Here is a 22,142-nt window from a genome sequence, read left to right on the forward strand (position 1 = left end):
AATTGTGTCCTGTCTGGCACAATTGCGAGGCACAGAGGAGGTTGTCAGGACGCTCCGCAAAGAGGTAGAGGGCATACATCGTATGAGTAAAGTCGATGTATGCGAGGTGGAGAAAGAGAATCAGTAATTAAGGCGGAAATTAGTGGCAAAGGTCGAAGAGGTGGCTGACGCCAAACGGGGTCACCAGTCTTGTCTGGCGCATTTGAGTAGTTTCCAGTCCCAGAATGATAAGGCTTATCAGGACACGCAGCGTGCAGTCCTGGTAAAGAAAGAGACAGAGAAGCAGGTGGAGACGCTACAGAAGCAATTTCGTGATCTCAAGGCAGCCTTGAGAGCGCTCCACGCTGCAACCACGGAACAAAGGCAGAGTACCATAGACCATGCGAAGTGCCGAAAGCAAATTGCAGACCTGCAATCACTGCTTTCTGTCCAAAGGGATTCCAAGACACCTTTGGGGAAGGTTTAGAACAGGAAGACGGCCTTGATTGGGAAGAATTGCAGAAGACAGCGCAGATATGTTCAGGGAACATGTGCGCAGGGAAAGCCCCAAAGGAGGAAAGCACCCCCACCCCCCACACAGCAGGTAGTTCAGGCTCCGATGAACCCTGTAACAACCCACCGCACAGCCACATCAGACGAGGTGGAATTCCCATATTCCACCCCCCTCACAGTGACCCAATTACGGGACGCGTGTGCGAAAATCACACCGTTCCTCCCCGCTTCAGACCCACACCATTTCTTTGCGACCGTTAAACACCAGGCGACCTTGTACGGCCTTGATGAGAAAGAGCAGGTATAGCTCATGGTTCTAAGCTTAGACCCATCGGTAGCAGCAGCCCTTCCCGACCCACAGAACGTAGGAGGAGGCACCCTTGCAGAAATGCATACCGCGATCCTGGATGCGATCGGGTATAACCGGGGTGACCCCGTAGATGGCCTAAATAAATGCAGACAGAAAACGTCTGAACACCCCACAGCGTTCGCAGGATGCTTGTGGATTCACTTTGAAGCCGTTTTCAGAAACGTAGACCGTGCCCATTTGTCCCCAGATAATATGGCCAAATGGACCCGCACCCTTATCTCCCATGCCACGGATGCAGGACAGAATGCCTGTAGTAATTATGACTCCTCGGAGGAGGCTCACAATGAGAAGGGGCAGCATGGTAGCATTGTGGATAGCGCAATTGCTTCACAGCTCCAGGGTCCCAGGTTCGATTCCAGCTTGGGTCACTGTCTGTGCGGAGTCTGCACATCCTCCCCGTTTGTGCGTGGGTTTCCTCCGGGTGCTCCGGTTTCCTCCCACAGTCCAAAGATGTGCAGGTTAGGTGGATTGGCCATGATAAATTGCCCTTAGTGTCCAAAATTGCCCTTAGTGTTGGGTGGGGTTACTGGGTTATGGGGATAGGGTGGAGGTGTTGACCTTAGGTAGGGTGCTCTTTCCAAGAGCAGGTGCAGACTCGATGGGCCGAATGGCCTCCTTCTGCACTGTAAATTCTATGATCTATGAAGTGGGTGGTAAAAAGATTGTCCCGCGTTTGGGAACAGTCTGTTCACAATAAACCTGCCGCTAAAATCCCCGAGGAAAAGCAAGCCGCCGCAGACATGCAGGCAGTAAGAATCACTCTTCACAATCCCGCCTGGATAAACGAGGGAAAGAGCAGCCCCCCAGCAAAACCGCAAGAATGTTACAACTGCTGACAGTTGGGAAATTTTGCCAAAGAGTGCAATGTCCCTAAAAAGCCACAGAGAGCCCATCAGACCGGCACTCTCAGTAAGAAAAAGGCAGAGCCCATACATAGCGTTAGCGCCCGGTCGGATCAGACAGACTTGACCGGAACGGACTGACGGTGTACAGGCTCCCCCAGTTGGGTCTGCGATACCCTTTAGGATAGGTCAGGTTTTGTAAGGGCCACGAAGAATCCAGCACAAGTTTTAAGGATACAAAATAATAACATTTATTTACTATAACAATATATACATAACAGTAGCAGTAACTTCCCTTGCTACCTTCTCCTTTCTGCTGGTTCCTAACCTGGCCAGCTTATTTATACTAGGAGTTTCTCCGCCCCCCTCATTGGGGAAGTTCATACTCCCACAGGATTGTGGGATAGTCATTAGTCACCAGCCAATCGTAAGTAGGCAGGTTATAACATCCCTCCCCCCCAAAGTCCAAGGAATCCACCGTAGGCCCTGGCGAAGGAAGGCGTCGAACTCGTTTGGCCGCAGGCCGGACGCCATTTGCACGCGGCGCTGGATCAGGCGGCGTATAACGAGACGGAGACCGCGCTTCCGTGATGAACGGCGCGGTTGTACATCCACGGCCTGTGGACCCGAGGATTCCCCCTCTGATGTATCCTGTGTCTCCATCTCGGAGTCAGAGTCTGCTGCCTCCGTCATGTCAGCGTCTCTATCTCCATTCGGTCCCGTAACGACCTGCGCAGGCTTCGAATGAGGCACCAGTGGATGATTTTGAGGACTACCTTCCCTTGTCTCTGGTCTTTGCGGCTGTTGAAATGAGCTCCGGGGGCGGGGAATCTTTTGAGGGGATGATCTTCTGGACCGGACGTGGTCTACATGTTTTCGCTGGAGACGACCCTGGGCTTGCACTTGGTAAGATATAGGGCCTGTTTGGCGAAAGATTACACCAGGAACCCATTGGGCACCACCAGCAAAATTCCACACGAATACTGGGTTACCGGGCGCAAACTGCCGAATCAGACGATGCCGAGACAATCCCGGTCCCTGCCGCTCTTGTGTGCGGCGTACTTTTGCGCCAATGTCCGGGAAAACCATACTAAGGCAGGTGCGAAGTCTTCGGCCCATTAGGAGTTCTGCGGGAGCTACCCCAGTCACTGCATGGGGGGTGGTCCTGTACGTAAACAAAAAGCGAGCCAGTCTCGTGTCCATTGATCCGGAAGACTGCTTCTTTAGGCCTCTTTTGAATGTTTGCACTGCATGCTCTGCCAATCCATTTGAAGCCGGGTGGTAAGGGGCAGTGCGGATATGGCGGATGCCGTTCATCTTTGTAAACCTAGCAAACTCCTCACTCGTGAATGGAGTGCCATTATCCGTGACCAGCACCTCGGGGAGGCCATGCGTACTAAATGATAAACGCATCTTTTCAATTGTTGCGCAGGACGTTGTCCCCTGCATCTTATGCACCTCCAGCCATTTGGACTGGGCGTCAATTAGTAGAAGAAACATGGATCCCTGAAAAGGGCCTGCGAAATCTGCATGTAAGCGTGCCCAAGGCCGCCCTGGCCATTTCCAGTGATGTAGGGGCGCGGCCGGCGGAAGCTTCTGATGCTCCTGGCAAATGGAGCAGTTTTGGGCCACCTTCTCAATGTCGGTGTCAAGGCCTGGCCACCAGACATAACTCCGGGCCAACATTTTCATCTTGGTCACGCCCGGATGCCCATTGTGCAAGTCTGATAATATCAGCTCCTGGCCTTTTTCCGGGACAATCACACGCGTCCCCCACAAGAGGATGCCGTCTTCCACGCTGAACTCTGACAGCTTGGAGGAAAATGCCCGCAACTCGCCTGGGAGCTGTCTATGCTGCCCACCATACAGGACTATGTGCCGAACCTTTGACAAGACTGGCTCCGTCTGGGTCCACTCACGGATCTGTGATGCCGTGACAGGCAAGGTGCCATAAAATTTCGGGTTGCAACCACCTCACTGGTCGTGGGGGTCGACATGGGGCCGGTCGATAAAGGCAATCGGGTCAGTGCGTCGGCATTTGCTATCTGTGTACCTGGTTTGTGCTCCAGAGAATACTCATATGCAGCAAGCAACAAAGCCCAGCGCTGGATCCGTGCAGAAGCAATGGGCGGTATTGGCATATCCTCTCTGAAGAGTCCCAGCAGGGGCTTATGATCAGTCACGATAGTGAAATGGCGGCCGTACACATACTGGTGGAAGCGTTTCACCGCGAAAACCACTGCCAGGCCCTCCTTCTCGATCTGCGCGTACTTTTTCTCCACTGCAGTCAATGTGCGGGAGGCGAAAGCTATCGGTCGCTCGGCCCCGTTCTCCATCTTGTGGGATAGGACAGCCCCAATACCATACGGGGATGCATCACATGTGACGAGCAAAGGCTTTCCCGGATCATAGTGGGTTAGTAACCCACACGACGACAATTGTTGCTTTACCCGCCGGAAAGCGGTTTCTTGCGGCTGACCCCAAACCCAGGTGTGATTTTTCTTTAGCAGCAGGTGCAAGGGGGCCAGCGTAGTTGCCAGATTGGGGAGGAACTTCCCGTAATAGTATACGAGACCGAGAAAAGAACGAAGATGCGAAGTGTCAGTCGGGGTGGGGGCATGTTGAATTGCACGCACCTTCTCTGCGACGGGGTGCAGACCCTCGCGGTCCACCCGATAACCTAGGGAGACTACTTATTTTGCCTGAAATACGCACTTTGTGTGGCGTAAACGGACTCCAGCCTCCGAAAGGCGTCTAAGGACAGCCTCCAGATTTTCCAAATGCTCTTGCACCGACGTCCCTGTAATCAACACGTCATCTAGGTAGACAGCCACACGTGGTAAACCTCTCAAAATGCCCTCCATAACACGTTGAAAAATTGCGCAGGCAGAGGATACTCCAAAGGGCAACCGTGTATATTCATACAGGCCCCGGTGTGTGTTAATTGTTACATATGGTCGGGAGGCAGGGACCAGCTCCAACTGCAGGTAGGCGTGACTCATATCTAATTTTGTAAATGAGAGTCCACCTGCAAGTTTCGCGTAGAGATCCTCTATGCGAGGCATTGGGTATCGGTCGAGTCGGGAAACTGTATTCACTGTAAGTTTATAGTCGCCACACAAGCGAACTGTGGCATCTGGCTTCATTACTGGTACAATTGGTGCTGCCCAGTCAGCAAAACGGACGGGCCTGATAATACCCAAACTCTCCAAACTAGTGAGCTCCCCTTCTACCTTCTCGAGCAAAGCGTAAGGCACTGGGCGCGCCCGGAAATAGCGTGGCGTGGCTCCTGGTTCAACTTGGATACGGGCTACGGCCCCTTTTATTTTCCCCAAACCAGGCTGGAATACCTCTGGGTATCGTCCTAGCACCTCAGTCAACCCTCCAGAAACTGTTTGGAGGATGTGCTGCCATTGCAACCGCAAATGGCGCAACCAGTCCCGACCCAACAGGCTGGGCCCATGGCCACGCACCACGATAAGTGGGAAACGCCCCTCCTGGCGTCCATAGACAACAGGGGTCATTGTAGTTCCTGCAATGTCCAGTGGTTCTCCCGTGTAGGTGGCCAACCTGGCCTGTGAGTCAGTTAATGTAAGGGTCTGTATACCCTGCTTGATGCGGTCGAATGTCCTCTGGGCGATCACGGAGACCGCTGCGCCAGTATCCAACTCCATCTCCAGCGGGTGGCCATTGACCCGTACTGTCACCTTAATGGGGGCGACACGGGGAGCTGCCACACAATGCAGCTGCAGGCAGTCGTCCTCCGTCTCCACGTCCTCAGGAGTGGTCGCCGCAGGTTCATCCCGAAGTCACAGGGTAGTAGTCATGGGAGACTTCAACTTCCCAAACATTGAGTGGAAACTCTTTCGATCAAATAGTTTGGATGGGGTGGTGTTTGTGCAGTGTGTCCAGGAAGCTTTTCTAACACAGTATGTAGATTGTCCGACCAGAGGGGAGGCCATATTGGATTTAGTACTTGGTAATGATATTGCGTGCAACAGGGCAAGGTTTACAACTGGGGGAAGGGTAAATACGATGTTGTCAGACAAGAATTGAAGTGCATAAGTTGGGAACATAGGCTGTCACGGAAGGACACAAGTGAAATTTGGAACTTGTTCATGGAACAGGTCCTACGTGTCCTTGATATGTATGTCCCTGTCAGGCAGGGAAGAGATGGTCGAGTGAGGGAAACATGGTGACAAGAGAGGTTGAATGTCTTGTTATGAGGAAGAAGGAGACTTATGTAAGACTGAGGAAACAAGGTTCATACTAGAGGGATAAAAGATAGCCAGGAGGGAACTGAAGAAAGGGATTAGGAGAGCGAAGAGAGGGCATGAAAAATCTTTGGCGGGTTGGATCAAGGAAAACCCCAAGGCCTTTTACACATATGTGAGAAATCTGAGAACGACTAGAGCGAGGGTAGGTCCGATCAAGGACGGTAGCGGGAGATTGTGTATTGAGTCTGAAGAGATAGGAGAGGTCTTGAACGAGTACTTTTCTTCAGTATTTACGAATGAGAGGGGCCATATTGTTGGAGAGGACAGTGTGAAACAGACTGGTAAGCTCGAGGAGATACTTGTTGGGAAGGAAGATGTGTTGGGCATTTTGAAAAACTTGAGGACAGACAAGTCCCGCGAGCCTGACGGAATATATACAAAGATTCTATGGGAAGCAAGAGATGAAATTGCAGAGCCGTTGGCAATGATCTTTTCGTCCTCACTGTCAACAGGGGTGGTACCAGGGGATTGGAGAGTGGCGAATGTCGTGCCCCTGTTCAAAAAAGGGAATCGGGATAACCCTGGGAATTACAGGCCAGTTAGTCTCACTTTGGTGGTGGGCAAAGTCATGGAAAGGGTACTGAAGGATAGGATTTCTGAGCATCTGAAAAGACACTGCTTGATTAGGGATAGTCAGCACGGATTTGTGAGGGGTAGGTCTTGCCTCACAAGTCTTATTGAATTCTTTGAGGAGGTGACCAAGCATGTGGATGAAGGTAAAGCAGTGGATGTAGTGTACGTGGATTTTAGTAAGGTATTTGATAACGTTCCCCATGGTAGGCTTTTGCAGAAAGTAAGGAGGCATGGGATAGTGGGAAATTTGGCCAGTTGGATAATGAACTGGCTAACCGATAGAAGTCAGAGAGTGGTGGTGGATGGCAAAAATTCAGCCTGGATCCCAGTTACCAGTGGCGTACCGCAGGGATCATTTTGTGGGTCCTCTGCTGTTTGTGATTTTCATTAATGATTTGGATGAGGGAGTTGAAGGGTGGGTCAGTAAATTTGCAGACGATACGAAGATTGGTGGAGTTGTGGATAGTGAGAAGGGCTGTTGTCGGCTACAAAGAGACATAGATAGGATGCAGAGATGGGCTGAGAAGTGGCAGATGGAGTTTAACCCTGAAAAGTGTGAGGTTTATCCTTTTTGGAAGGATAAATATGAATGCGGAATACAGGGTTAATGGTAGGGTTCTTGGCAATGTGGAGTAGCAGATCTTGGGGTCTATGTTCATAGATCTTTGAAAGTTGCCACTCAAGTGGATAGAGCTGTGAAGAAGGCCTATGGTGTGCTCGCGTTCATTAACAGAGGGATTGAATTTAAGAGCCGTGAGGTGATGATGCAGCTGTACAAAACCTTGGTAAGGCCACATTTGGAATACTGTGTACAGTTCTGGTCGCCTCATTTTAGAAAGGATGTGGAAGCTTTGGAAAAGGTGCAAAGGAGATTTGCCAGGATGTTGCCTGGAATGGAGACTAGATCTTAAGAGAAAAGGTTGAGGGTGCTAGGCTTTTTCTCATTAGAACGGAGAAGGATGAGGGGCGACTGGATAGAGTGTTATGGGCGAGGCGTTTTCAGAACCCCAAAATGTATCATGGAGTTCAACCAACCTTTCCCTTTAATGGATTTGTTGCTTTTCCTAGCACACTGCTTTTTCCCTAGGTGTGGGATTACAATTATGGACACGTGAGTTTCTAAACACAAAACACTGTTTATTCCATGAACTCAACTTAACATCTTAAATAAACATTGGATCTCTTAACACCCCTTACTTCAAAGATAACTCCGAAAATATTGCAACAGTAAATAGTTCCATAAAATGTTCCTTCAAACTTAACGCATTTAAACAAAATCACATCAGGTAAAGGTTTTACTATTATGAGTTTAAATCACACAAATGATCCAGAGATGGTCTTTGTTGTCAGAAATCCAACTCACTGCAAAACACAGACACTCACAAGCTCTTTTCAAACTGCAACTGCAGCTCTCTGGAAACACAGACACACACAAGCTGCTTTTTCAAACTGCAAAACTAAACTACAAAATGGCTGACCTGAGCTCAGCCTCACCCACTCTCTGACATCACTGTTTTCTTAAAGATACATTGCTTCAACATCCATGTCTTAAAGGTACTCACATGACACCTCCCCCCAAGAAAAAAAAACCCATCAACTTCAAGATGGTTTCACTTTTCACTTTTGCACCATCCACTAAAAAATGTACACAGTAAATATACCTTTTCGTTTTTTTTTTTAAAAAAACAACACTCGCAAACAGGTATAATAATATAGTCCATTTTTCTTTGCTCTTCTTCCTCCAACCGAAATCCTTCTCAATTGACAGTCTCTTTGAACAAAGTCTCTGCACGATCCATCCATTCCTCTACTCCTCGGCATTTCTCTTCAGAATCAGATAATTTAGTTCAATCTGACCACGGAGTCCCTTGAAATTCTCCAATACAGGAGCATTGGTGATCACAACTTTCAGGCAGTCAAATGCCTGTTGAAAGTCCGCTGTCCATTGAAATTTTTTAGGTTTCTTTAGCAAGTCCATCACGCCACAAAACATTTGCCCAAATGTTCGATCAAATCCACTCATGCTAAGAAATTGCATTATTTCCCTTCGTCTTGAGGATAATATGAAACTCCGCGCGGAAAGTGATTCGGGGTTCTCCAAATTCACTTTCGGCAAAATTCACTTTCGGCAAGGTTCATCACCAAACCCGCCTCCTGAAGTCGATCGAAGAACTCTATACGATGTTTTAAATGTTCTTTCCATGTCTGGAAGTTGGAAATAAAAGCAGATTGTCCCACTATCTCCATGCAATCCTTCAATGGTGGGATAGGATAAGAGTCCGTTCTTGTAACTGCTTTCAACTTTCGATAGTCCACACACAACCGTTGGGTACCGTCTGGTTTAGGTACCATCACTATGGGTGAGCTCCATTGGCTGCAACCCACTTCAATTATGCCATTCTTCAGCATACTCTCAATCTCTCTGTTAACCTGTGCTAATTTTAGAGGGCTAAGTCTATATGGATGTTGTTTGATAGGAACAGCATTTCCCACATCTACATCATGTATAGCCATTTTAGTATTTCCCAATTTATCTCCACAAACTTGACCATGTGTTATCAATAACTCTTTCAGGTCAGTTCGTTTTTTCCTCTGGAAGGTAACTTAACAATTCATCCCAATTTTTAAGAACATCCTCATTTTGCAATTTAATTTGAGGTATGTCAAATTCACAGTCATCTGGATTTGATTCGTCACTTTGAGTTAGAATCATTAAAACCTCCTTTTTCTCTCCTTCCCTTTCAAAGTACCTTTTGAGCATATTCACATGACACACTCGGTGAGTCTTCCCTTCTATCTGGTGTTTTTACCACATAATTCACCTCACTTAATTTCCTTTCAATCTGATACGGTCCACAAAACCTAGCTTTTAAAGGCTTCCCGACCACTGGTAACAACACTAAAACTTTATCCCCAGTGGCAAAACTACGAACTTTGGGTTTCTTGTCTGCTACCCGTTTCATCACATTTTGTGCAACTTTCAAATGTTGTCTAGTCAATTCACCTGCTCTATTTAATCGTTCCCTAAAATTTGACACGTAATCCAATAGTGTCCAATAGACGGGCAGCACGGTAGCATTGTGGATAGCAAAATTGCTTCACAGCTCCAGGGTCCCAGGTTGGCTCACTGTCTGTGCGGAGTCTGCACATTCTCCCCGTGTGTGCGTGGGTTTTCTCCGGGTGCTCCGGTTTCCTCCCACAATCCAAAGATGTGCGGGTTAGGTGGATTGGCCCTGATAAATTGCCCTTAGTGTCCAAAATTGCCCTTAGTGTTGGGTGGGGTTACTGGGTTATGGAGATTAGGTGGGGATAGGGTGGAGGTATGGACCTTGGGTTGGGTGCTCTTTCCAAGAGCCGGTGCAGACTCGATGGGCCGAATGGCCTCCTTCTGCACTGTAAATTCTATGTAATCTATGTAATTTCTGATTTCTCACTCACCAATTTTTCCTTAATCAATTTAAGTGGTCCTCTTACCTCATGACCAAAAATTAGTTCAAAAGGACTAAATTTGGTAGACTCATTAGGTGCATCCCTAATTGCAAACAATACGAATGGGATTCCTTTATAGAACATAGAACATTACAGCGCAGTACAGGCCCTTAAGCCCTCGATGTTGCGCCGACCTGTGAAACCACTCAGCCCATCTACACTATTGCCTTATTGTCCATGTGTCTATCCAATGACCATTTGAATGTCCTTAGTGTTGGCGAGTCCACTACTGTTGCAGGCAGGGCATTCCACGCCCTTAATACTCTCTGAGTAAAGAACCTACATCTGACATCTGACTCATGTCTATCTCCCCTCAATTTAAAGGTACGTCCCCTCGTGCTAGACATCACCATCCGAGGAAAAAGGCTCTCAATTAAGTCAGAAGTGGGGATGTTTGCTTTTGACTGCACAATGTATAGCACCATTTGCGACTCCTCAGATAATTAAGCAGCCCATGTCCAAATGCAGCAAGACCTGGGCAATATCCAGGCTTGGGCTGATTCACAGCAAGTAACTTTCACACCACACAAGTGCCAAGCAATGACCATCTCCGACAAGAGAGGATCTAACCATCGCCCCTTAACATTCAATGGCATTTTGCACTGAGTGCTGAATTTGGTGCATTTGAGTGCTATAGTGAGAGTTTGGTGACTGAGGGAATAAGGCTTCATTTTTATCTAAAGTCTAGTCTTTCTTTTATTTAGTTAATTAACTTAAAAGTTGCTGTTTGGTTTAGAAGAAGGTGAATTTTCAATCAGCTTTAAACAAAGCTTCTACTTGTAGGCACTTGCAGCTGGAGCTTGTTAATTAGTTAATTGGATTAGGCCGGTTTTCAGAGGCTAGATTCACAGTATAAAAGTGATCCCCTACAGTGCAGACTTTGTTTGCACTGAGTGCTGAATTTGGTGCATTTGAGTGCTATAGTGAGAGTTTGGTGACTGAGGGAGTGCTGAATTTGGTGCATTTGAGTGCTATAGTGAGAGTTTGGTGACTGAGGGAGTGCTGAATTTGGTGCATTTGAGTGCCACAGTGAGAGTTTGGTGACTGAGGGAGTTAGGTGAGGAGGGAGTAAGGTGCTCCTTTCATTTTGTTTCCTACATTTCCGCAAAGAGCGAGAAGAGAGCCAGGAGTTTACAGAGAGTGCAGCTGACTGGGAGCAGATTCGGACATCCAGTTGGTCCACAGGGCAGCGAAATTCTGAAAGGTAAGAGGGGATGGAGGCTAGGCCAGTTGCATGCTCCTCCTGTAGGATGTGGGTGGTGAGGGATACCACCGGTGTCCCCGCTGACTATACATGCGGGAAGTGCACCCAACTCCAGCTCCTCAGAGACCGTGTTAGGGAACTAGAGCTGAAGCTGGATGAACTTTGGATCATCCGGGAGGCAGAGGGGGTGATTGAGAAGAGTTACAGGGAGGTAACCACACCCAAGGTACAGGACAAGAATATCTGGGTGACAGTCAGGGGGAAAAAAACAAACAGGCAGACGGTGCAGGGATCCCTCGTGGCCGTTCCCCTTCAAAACAAGTATACCGTTTTGGATGCTGTTGGGGGGGATGACCTATTGGGAGAAGGCCCTAGCGGCCAGGTCTCTGGCACTGAGTCTGGCTCTGGGGCTCAGAAGGGAAGGGGGGAGAATAGAAAAGCAATAGTTGTAGGAGATTCAATGGTTAGGGGAATAGATAGGAGATTCTGTGGTCGCGAGCGAGACTCCCGGAAGGTATGTGTTGACTCCTGGGTGCCAGGGCCAGGGATGTCTCAGATCGTGTCTTTAGGATCCTGAAGGGGGAGAGGGAGCAGCCAGAAGTCGTGGTGCACATTGGTACCAACGACGTAGGTAGGAAAAGGGGTGTGGAGGTAACAACCAAGTTTAGGGAGTTAGGCTGGAAGTTAAAAGCCAGGACAGACAGAGTTGTCATCTCTGATTTGTTGCCGGTGCCACGTGATAGCGAGGCTAGGAATAGGGAGAGAGAGCAGTTGAACACGTGGCGGCAGGAATGGTGTAGGAGGGAGGGCTTCAGGTATTTGGATAATTGGAGCGCATTCTGGGGAAGGTGGGACCTGTACAAGCAGGACGGGTTGCATCTGAACCAGAGGGGTTCCAATATCCTGGGAGGGAGGTTTTCTAGTACTCTTCGGGAGGGTTTAAACTGATTTGGCAGGGGAATGGGAACCGGATTTGTAGTCCAGCAACTAAGGTAGCCGATATTCAGGACGTCAAAGCGTGTAATGAGGCAGTGGGGAAGGGAACAATGACAAAGGAGAGTACTTGCAGGCACGGAGATGGGTTAAAGTGTGTATACTTCAACGCAAGAAGCATCAGGAATAAGGTGGGTGAACTTAAGGCATGGATCGGTACTTGGGACTACGATGTGGTGGCCATCACGGAAACTTGGATAGAAGAGGGGCAGAAATGGTTGTTGGAGGTCCCTGGTTATAGATGTTTCAATAAGATTAGGGAGGGTGGTAAAAGAGGTGGGGGGGGGGGGTTGCATTGTTAATTAGAGATAGTATAACAGCTTCAGAAAGGCAGTTTGAGGAGTATCAGCTTACTGAGGTAGTATGGGTTGAAGTCAGAAATAGGAAAGGAGCAGTCACCTTGTTAGGAGTTTTCTATAGGCCCCCCAATAGCAGCAGAGATGTGGAGGAACAGATTGGGAAACAGATTTTGGAAAGGTGCAGAAGTCACAGGGTAGTAGGCATGGGTGACTTTAACTTCCCAAACATTGAGTGGAAACTCTTTAGATCAAATAGTTTGGATGGGATGGTGTTTGTGCAGTGTGTTCAGGAAGCTTTTCTAACACAGTATGTAGATTGTCCGACCAGAGGAGGGGCAATATTGGATTTAGTACTTGGTAATGAACCAGGGCAAGTGATAGATTTGTTAGTGGCGGAGCATTTTGGAGATAGTGACCACAATTCTGTGACTTTCACTTTAGTAATGGAGAGGGATCGGTGCGTGCAACAGGGCAAGGTTTACAATTGGGGGAAGGGTAAATACGATGCTGTCAGACAAGAACTCAAGTGCATAAGTTGGGAACATAGGCTGTCAGGGAAGGACACAATTGAAATGTGGAACTTGTTCAAGGAACAGGTACTACGTGTCCTTGATATGTATGTCCCTGTCAGGCAGGGAAGAGATGGTCGAGTGAGGGAAACATGGTTGACAAGAGAGGTTGAATCTCTTGTTAAGAGGAAAAAGGAGACTTATGTGAGGCTGAGGAAACAAGGTTCAGACAGGGCGTTGGAGGGATACAAGATAGCCAGGAGGGAACTGAAGGAAGGGATTAGGAGAGCTAAGAGAGGGCATGAACAATCTTTGGCGGGTTGGATCAAGGAAAACCCCAAGGCCTTTTACACATATGTGAGAAATATGAGAATGACTAGAGCGAGAGTAGGTCCGATCAAGGACTAGCGGGAGATTGTGTTTTGAGTCTGAAGAGATAGGAGAGGTCTTGAACGAGTACTTTTCTTCTGTATTTACAAATGAGAGGGGCCATATTGCTGGAGAGGACAGTGTGAAACAGACTGGTAAGCTCGAGGAGATACTTGTTGGGAAGGAAGATGTGTTGGGCATTTTGAAAAACTTGAGGACAGACAAGTCCCCCGGGCCTGACGGGATATATCCAAGGATTCTATGGGAAGCAAGAGATGAAATTGCAGAGCCATTGGCAATGATCTTTTCGTCCTCACTGTCAACAGGGGTGGTACCAGGGGATTGGAGAGTGGCGAATGTCGTGCCCCTGTTCAAAAAAGGGACTCGGGATAACCCTGGGAATTACAGGCCAGTTAGTCTTACTTCGGTGGTCGGCAAAGTCATGGAAAGGGTACTGAAGGATAGGATTTCTGAGCATCTGGAAAGACACTGCTTGATTAGGGATAGTCAGCACGGATGTGTGAGGGGTAGGTCTTGCCTTACAAGTCTTATTGAATTCTTTGAGGAAGTGACCAAGCATGTGGATGAAGGTAAAGCAGTGGATGTAGTGTACATGGATTTTAGTAAGGCATTTGATAAGGTAGGCTTCTGCAGAAAGTAAGGAGGCATGGGATAGTGGGAAATTTGGCCAGTTGGATAACAAACCGGCTAACCGATAGAAGTCAGAGAGTGGTGGTGGATGGCAATAATTCAGCCTGGATCCCAGTTACCAGTGGTGTACCGCAGGGATCAGTTCTGGGTCCTCTGCTGTTTGTGATTTTCATTAATGACTTGGATGAGGGAGTTGAAGGGTTGGTCAGTAAATTTGCAGACGATACGAAGATTGGTGGAGGTGTGGATAGTGAGAAGGGCTGTTGTCGGCTGCAAAGAGACATAGATAGGATGCAGAGCTGGGCTGAGAAGTGGCAGGTGGAGGTTAACCCTGAAAAGTGTGAGGTTGTCCATTTTGGAAGGACAAATATGAATGCGGAATACAGGGTTAACGGTAGAGTTCTTGGCAATGTGGAGGAGCAGAGAGATCTTGGTGTCAATGTTCATACATCTTTGAAAGTTGCCACACAAGTGGATAGAGCTGTGAAGAAGGCCTATGGTGTGCTAGCATTCATTAACAGAGGGATTGAATTTAAGAGCCTGGAATGGAGAATAGGTCTTACGAGGAAAGGTTGAGGGTGCGAGGCCTTTTCTCATTAGAACGGAGAAGGATGAGGGGCAACTTGATAGAGGTTTATAAAACGATCAGGGGAATAGATAGAGTAGACAGTCAGAGACTTTTTCCCCGGGTGGAACAAACCATTACAAGGGGACATAAATTTAAGGTGAATGGTGGAAGTTATAGGGGGGATGTCAGAGGTAGGTTCTTTACCCAGAGAGTAGTGGGGGCATGGAATGCACTGCCTGTGGAAGTAGTTGAGTCGGAAACATTAGGGACCTTCAAGCAGCTGTTGGATAGGTACATGGATTACGGTAAAATGATATAGTGTAGATTTAATTGTTCTTAAGGGCAGCACGGTAGCATTGTGGATAGCACAATTGCTTCACAGCTCCAGGGTCCCAGGTTCGATTCCGGCTTGGGTCACTGTCTGTGCGGAGTCTGCACATCCTCCCCGTGTGTGCGTGGGTTTCCTCCGGGTGCTCCGGTTTCCTCCCACAGTCCAGAGATGTGCAGGTTAGGTGGATTGGCCATGATAAATTGCCCGTGTCCAAAATTGCCCTTAGTGTTGGGTAGAGGTGTTGACTTTGGGTAGGGTGCTCTTTCCAAGAGCCGGTGCAGACTCAATGGGCCGAATGGCCTCCTTCTGCACTGTAAATTCAATGATAATCTCTGATTAATCTAGGACAAAGGTTTGGCACAACATCGTGGGCCGAAGGGCCTGTTCTGTGCTGTATTTTCTATGTTCTATTACCATCGCTGAATCCCCCACAATCAACATCCTGGGGGTTACCATTGATCAGAAACTGAACTGGTATACTAACCATATAAATACTGTGGCTACCAGGGCAGGTCAGTGGCTCAGAATCCTGCAGCAAGTAACTCACCTCCTGACTCCCCAAATCCTATCCACCATCTACAAGACACAAGTCAGGACTGTAACAGAATACTCTCCACTCTCCACTCTGGATGAGTGCAGCTCCAACAACACTCAAGAATCTTAACACCATCTCGGACAAACCAGCCCAATGTTGGCTCCCCATCCATCACCTTCAACATTCAAACCCTCCATCACTGACGGACAGTAGCAGCCGTATGTACCTTCTCCAAGATGCACTGCAGTAACTTACCAAGGCTCCTTAGACAACACCTTCCAACCCCACGACTGCTACCACTTGGAAGGACAACAGGAGCAGATACCTGGGAACCCCACCAACTGCATGTTCTCCCCCAAGTCACTCATCGTGCTGACTTGCAGAACACTAAACAAGTTCCTTCACTGTCATTGGATCAAAATCCTGGAACTCCCTCCCTGACAGCACTGTGGGTGTATCTACACCACATGGACTTCAGCCATTCAAGAAGGAAGCTCACAAGGGGAAACTAGGGATGGGCAATAAAAGCTGGTCTAACCAACAACGGCCACATCGCATGAACAAATAATATGGAATCTTTGCAGCACCTTCAAACACAAGCTGTAAATAGGCGGCAGATATCCAGTGGCAGTCATATACTGTGGAGCATCACAGAATTGGTACGTTGCAGGAGGCCATTCAGCCCCTCATGTGTGCACCAGTTCGCTGAATGAGCAATTCACCTTGTGCCACGCCCTTGCATTTGCCTTCCTGAACGCCTGCCGGAGAATCCTGCTTGGTTGGCGATCAGCAGCACCACCTAAAGCTGCAGACTGGCTGTCCAACCTATCAAAATTTCTCCAAATGGAGAAAATCAAATCGCCATCCATGGGTCAGAAGATGGCTTCCACAAAACATGGGAGCCATTCATCCGACTGCTCCGAGACCTGTTTGTGGCCAACACATAAATAAATAAATAGCCAGTAGCCAGGCAGAAACAGTCAGGATAAGACAGTAAGAGGAAAGCGAGGGAGGACCGGGGAGTAGGGGATGGGGGGGCGGGGGGCACGGTAGCACAAGTGACTAGCACTGTGGCTTCACAGTGCCAGGGTCCCGGGTTCAATTCCGGCTTGGGTCACTGTCTGTGTGGAGTCTGCACGTTCTCCCCGTGTGTGCGTGGGTTTCCTCCGGGTGCTCCGGTTTCCTCCCACAGTCCAAAGACGTGCAGGTTAGGTGGATTGGCCAAAATTGCCCTTAGGTTAGATGGGGTTGCTGGGTTATGGGGATAGGTTGGAAGTGGGAGCTTGGGTAGGGTGCTCGTCCGAGAGCCGTTGCAGAATCGATGGGCCGAATGGCCTCCTTCTGCACTGTAAATTCGAAGAACCTTTGTGACTGTACAATAAATGAAAATGAACAGCAATGTATATAATTTTGAAAATGCCAATAAAAAGATTTTTTTTTTAAATTTCACTTTGTGCCATTCACCCCAGTCTTCCCATAACCCTGCGCATTGTTCCTTTTCAGATAACAGTTTAATTTCCTTTTGAATGGTTTGACTGAACCTGCCTCCACTAGACTCGCAGCAGCGCATTCCAGGCTCTGACCACATGACAAAGTTTATTCTAATATTACTTTTGCTTCTTTTGCAAATTACTGTACATCTGTGCCCCCTCCTTCTTGATCGTTTCTCAAGTAGGAACAAATCCGAACGTTGGCAAATGACACATTTTTAGTGAATGAGTTACCTGAGCCACTGTGGGTGCTGAGGTTGGCACAGTCTGTTGTGCTTGAAGATGTGGCTGTTGTATTTGCACTTCACTGACTGGTGTTGGGTCAGATGGTGGTGTTGTCTCGATTGGTTCTGAAAGATATAGCAGTAATAAGCTGTGTTACTCATGAGCAGAACACAGTGTCGCAAATGTTGTTTGGATTTCCCACTTAAAAGTATTCAATGCTATTTAGTATCTGTTCTTCTTTCCAAACTGAATGTTAACGTTCTCTTAACACACCACCACACTGCACACAGATATCTGATAAAAATCTCAAAACGATACACTTCATTCTGGAACAGCTGGAAAGCACAAGTTTTCTATCAGTTGAAGACTTGCAGGGAAAACCTTTGAAGGTGAAGACATTGGGAGATTGTAATTTGTTCAAAGACAGTACCATGAATTCAGGAAGGGGAGATCGGTACCAATGCTTTTTCTTGAAGACATTATCAATATGATAAGTTGGAATAAAGCTCATTTTAATATTTTGGACAGACTCCCTCCCTGCAGCAGTGGAGCATTGCCGCGTGCTTCTATGGTTGCTAAGAAGTCCCCTTATTTCACAAAAAATAAAATTTGCAGGGTCCCAGATGCAATTGATTGACTCGCATTCGGTCCTGAAGGGGACTGCTTAAAATGTTCAGCATTACGATTGTCATAATGATGAAAAATAGGACGTGTGATGTTATTACTGCTCATTTTCAATGCACTAGCTGTATCTTGACATATGTGTTCAACAGCCACAGTCAGCAAGTGGAAATCCCAGCTGGGGATAAGCAGAATAAATCCCCAGGTGTTCCATTCGGAATAAAATTGAATGGGACCAGATCTTGCTTATTGTTTCAAAGACATTTTAATATCTTGTAGAACCCTCACGGCGTCGAGGACCCGGGTTCGATCCCGGCTCTGGGTCACTGTCCGTGTGGAGTTTGCACATTCTCCCCGCGTCTGCGTGGGTTTCGCCCCCACAACCCAAAGATGTGCAGGTTAGGTGAATTGGCCACGCTAAATTGCCCCTTAATTGGAAAAAATTAATTGGATACTCTAAATTTTAAAAATAAAATCTCGTAGAATGCTCACAGTGCAGAAGGAGGCCATTCAACCCATCGTGTCTGCACCGACGTTTGAATGAGCACTCTACCCGAGTCCACTCCCCTGTCCATCCTGCCCTATTCCCATAACCTAACCTGCACATCTTTGGACACTAAGGGACAATTTAACATGGCCAATCCACCTAACCTGTACATCTTTGGACACTAAGGGACAATTTATAATGGCCAATCCACCTAACCTGCAGATCTTTGGACACCTAAGGGACAATTTAGCATGGCCAATCCACCTATCGTGTACATCTTTGGACACTAAGGGGCAATTTATCATTCCCTTCCAGTCAGGGAACACTTCAGCAGTCAAGGGCATTCAGCCTCTGATCTTCGGGTAAGCGTTCTCCAAGGTGGCCTTCAGGACGCACGGCAACGCAGAATCGCCAAGCAGTAACTTATAGCCAAGTTCCGCACACATGAATACGGCCTCAACTTGGACCTTGGATTCGTGTCGCATTACATTCACCCCCTAGCCTGGGCTTGCAAAATCCTACCAACTACCCTGGCTTGAGACAATTCACACCTCTTTAACCTGTGATTATCCCTCTCCCCAGTTGCTCTGTTTGGACCTGTAGACTTAATTACCTACAAAGAATGGCATTCAAAGTATCGTCTTGCATATTTGACTTTGTCTCTCTCTATATATATGTTTCTGGAACCTACCTATTCATTCACCTGAGGAAGGAGCATTGCTCCGAAAGCTAGTGATTCAAAACAAACCTGTTGGACTTTAACCTGGGGGAGCTTGTGATGGAGCCCACGAGGGAACAGGCCATTCTGGACTTTGTGTTATGTAATGAGCCAGACTTGATTAAAGATCTTAAAGTAAGGGAGCACTTAGGAGGCAGTGATCATAATATGGTAGAATTCAATCTCCAATTTGGAAGAAAGAAGGTAGAATCAGATGTAAAGGTGTTACAGTTAAATACTGAGGGAAAGGAAGACACTTCCAAGTTCTCGAGTAACGAGGCTCCAGAACATGGAGTACAACCCAAAGGTAATAAATGTCCACCTGAGTGACTGCCTTATTCAGGTGTATAAATGTATTGAGTAAGTGTGCCTGTGTATAAATGTGTTGAGTAAGTGGTGTTATGGGCGAGGCATTTTCAGAACCCCAAAATGTATCATGGAGTTCAACCAACCTCCCCCTTTAATGTATTGTTGCGTTTGAAGCACACGGCTTGTTCTCCAGAAGCAGGATTACAATTATGGACACGTGGGTTTTTAAACACAAAACAATGTTTATTCCATGAACTCACTGAACCTTTTAAATAAACATTGGATCACTTAACACCCCTTACTTCAAAGATAACCCCGAAAATATTACAACACTAAATAATCCTTCGGTTATTCCTTTCAACATCCAAGAGACTTAACAACTTTAAACAGAAACACATCACGTTAAAGGCATTTGAGCTTAAATCACCCAAATGATCCAGAGATAGTCTTTCATGGCAGAGATCACAGCAAATCCAGCTCACTGCAAACACAGACACCTCCATGCTCTTTCAAACTGAAACTAAAAACTGCAAAATGGCTGAACTAAAACCCAGCTCCACCCACACTCTGACATCACTGCATTCTTAAAGGTACATTGCTTTAAATAAAGGTAACTACAGGGGCATGAGGGAGGAACTGACGAAAATCGACTGGGAGCAGAGCCTAGTGGGAAAGACAGTAGAACAGCAATTGCAGGAGTTTCTGGGAGTAATTGAGGACACAGTGCAGAGGTTCATCCCAAAGAAAAGAAAGGTTATCAGAGGGGGGATTAGGCAGCCATGGCTGACAAAGGAAGTTAGGGAATGCATCAAAGCAAAAGAGAAAGCCTATAATGTGGCAAAGAGTAGTGGGAAGTCAGACGATTGGGAAGGCTACAAAATCAAACAGAGGATAACAAAGAGAGAAATAAGGAAAGAGAGGATCAATTTTGAAGGTAGGCTAGCCAGTAACATTAGGAATGATAGTAAAAGTTTATTTAAATACATTAAAAACAAATGGGAGGCAAAAGTAGACATTGGGCCGCTCCAAAATGACGCTGGTAATCTAGTGATGGGAGACAAGGAAATAGCTGAGGAACTAAATAAGTACTTTGCGTCAGTCTTCACAGTAGAAGACATGAGTAATATCCCACCAATTCCGGAGAGTCAGGGGGCAGAGTTGAATATGGTAGCCATCACAAAGGAGAAAGTGCTAGAGAAACTAAGAGGTCTAAAAATTGATAAATTTCCAGGCCCAGATGGACTACATCCTAGAGTTCTAAAGGAGATAGCTGAAGAAATAGTGGAGGCGTTAGTTATGATCTTTCAAAAGTCACTGGAGTCCGGGAAAGTCCCAGAGAATTGGAAAATCGCTGTTGTAACCCCCCTGTTCAAGAAGGGAACAAGGAAAAAGATGGAAAATTATAGGCCAATTAGCCTAACCTCGGTTGTTGGCAAGATTCTAGAATCCATTGTTAAGGATGAGATTTCTAAATTCTTGGAAGTGCAGGGTCAGATTAGCACAAGTCAGCATGGATTTAGTAAGGGGAGGTCGTGCCTGACAAACCTGTTAGAGTTCTTTGAAGAGATAACAAATAGGTTAGACCAAGGAGAGCCAATGGATGTTATCTATCTTGACTTCCAAAAGGCCTTTGATAAGGTGCCTCACGGGAGACTGCTGAGTAAAATAAGGGCCCATGGTATTTGAGGCAAGGTACTAACATGGATTGACGATTGGCTGTCAGGCAGAAGGCAGAGAGTTGGGATAAAAGGTTCTTTTTCGGAATGGCAACCGGTGACGGGTGGTGTCCTGCAGGGTTCAGTGTTGGGGCCACAGCTGTTCTCTTTATATATTAACGATCTAGATGACGGGACTGGGGGCATTCTGGCTAAGTTTGCCAATGATACAAAGCTAGGTGGAGGGGCAGGTAGTATGGAGGAGGTGGGGAGGCTGCAGAAAGATTTAGACAGTTTAGGAGAGTGGTCCAAGAAATGGCTGATGAAATTCAACGTGGGCAAGTGCGAGGTCTTGCACTTTGGAAAAAAGAATAGAGGCATGGACTATTTTCTAAACGGTGACAAAATTCATAATGCTGAAGTGCAAAGGGACTTGGGAGTCCTAGTCCAGGATTCTCAAAAGGTAAACTTGCAGGTTGAGTCCATAATTAAGAAAGCAAATGCAATGTTGTCATTTATCTCAAGAGGCTTGGAATCTAAAAGCAGGGATGTACTTCTGAAGCTTTATAAAGCATTAGTTAGGCCCCATTTAGAATACTGTGAGCAATTTTGGGCCCCACACCTCAGGAAGGACATACTGGCACTCGAGCGGGTCCAGCAGAGATTCACACGGATGATCCCAGGAATGGTAGGCCTAACATACGATGAACGTCTGAGGATCCTGGGATTATATTCATTGGAGTTTAGGAGGTTGAGGGGAGATCTAATAGAAACTTACAAGATAATGAATGGCTTAGATAGGGTGGATGTAGGGAAGTTGTTTCCATTAGCAGGGGAGACTAGGACCCGGGGGCACAGCCTTAGAATAAAAGGGAGTCACTTTAGAACAGAGATGAGGAGACATTTCTTCAGCCAGAGAGTGGTGGGTCTGTGGAATTCATTGCCACAGAGGGCGGTGGAGGCCGGGACGTTGAGTGTCTTTAAGACAGAAGTTGATAAATTCTTGATTTCTCGAGGAATTAAGGGCTATGGAGAGAGAGCGGGTAAATGGAGTTGAAATCAGCCATGATTGAATGGCGGAGTGGACTCGATGGGCCGAATGGCCTTACTTCCGCTCCTATGTCTTATGGTCTTA

General features: G+C 47.2%; 1 protein-coding gene across 1 annotated transcript in view; it reads right to left on the reverse strand.

Moving 5' to 3' along the window:
* The window catches only part of pou6f1 (POU class 6 homeobox 1), an 884,787-nt gene that overhangs the window by 662,568 nt on the left and 200,077 nt on the right, over nucleotides 1–22,142 (reverse strand). Inside the window, exon 4 of the mRNA XM_072493696.1 lies at nucleotides 17,227–17,342. Coding sequence (XP_072349797.1) covers nucleotides 17,227–17,342 — 116 coding nt within the window. The remainder of the gene's footprint in view (nucleotides 1–17,226; nucleotides 17,343–22,142) is intronic.

Source organism: Scyliorhinus torazame, chromosome X, assembly GCF_047496885.1.
Source record: "Scyliorhinus torazame isolate Kashiwa2021f chromosome X, sScyTor2.1, whole genome shotgun sequence".
Lineage (NCBI taxonomy): Eukaryota > Metazoa > Chordata > Chondrichthyes > Carcharhiniformes > Scyliorhinidae > Scyliorhinus > Scyliorhinus torazame.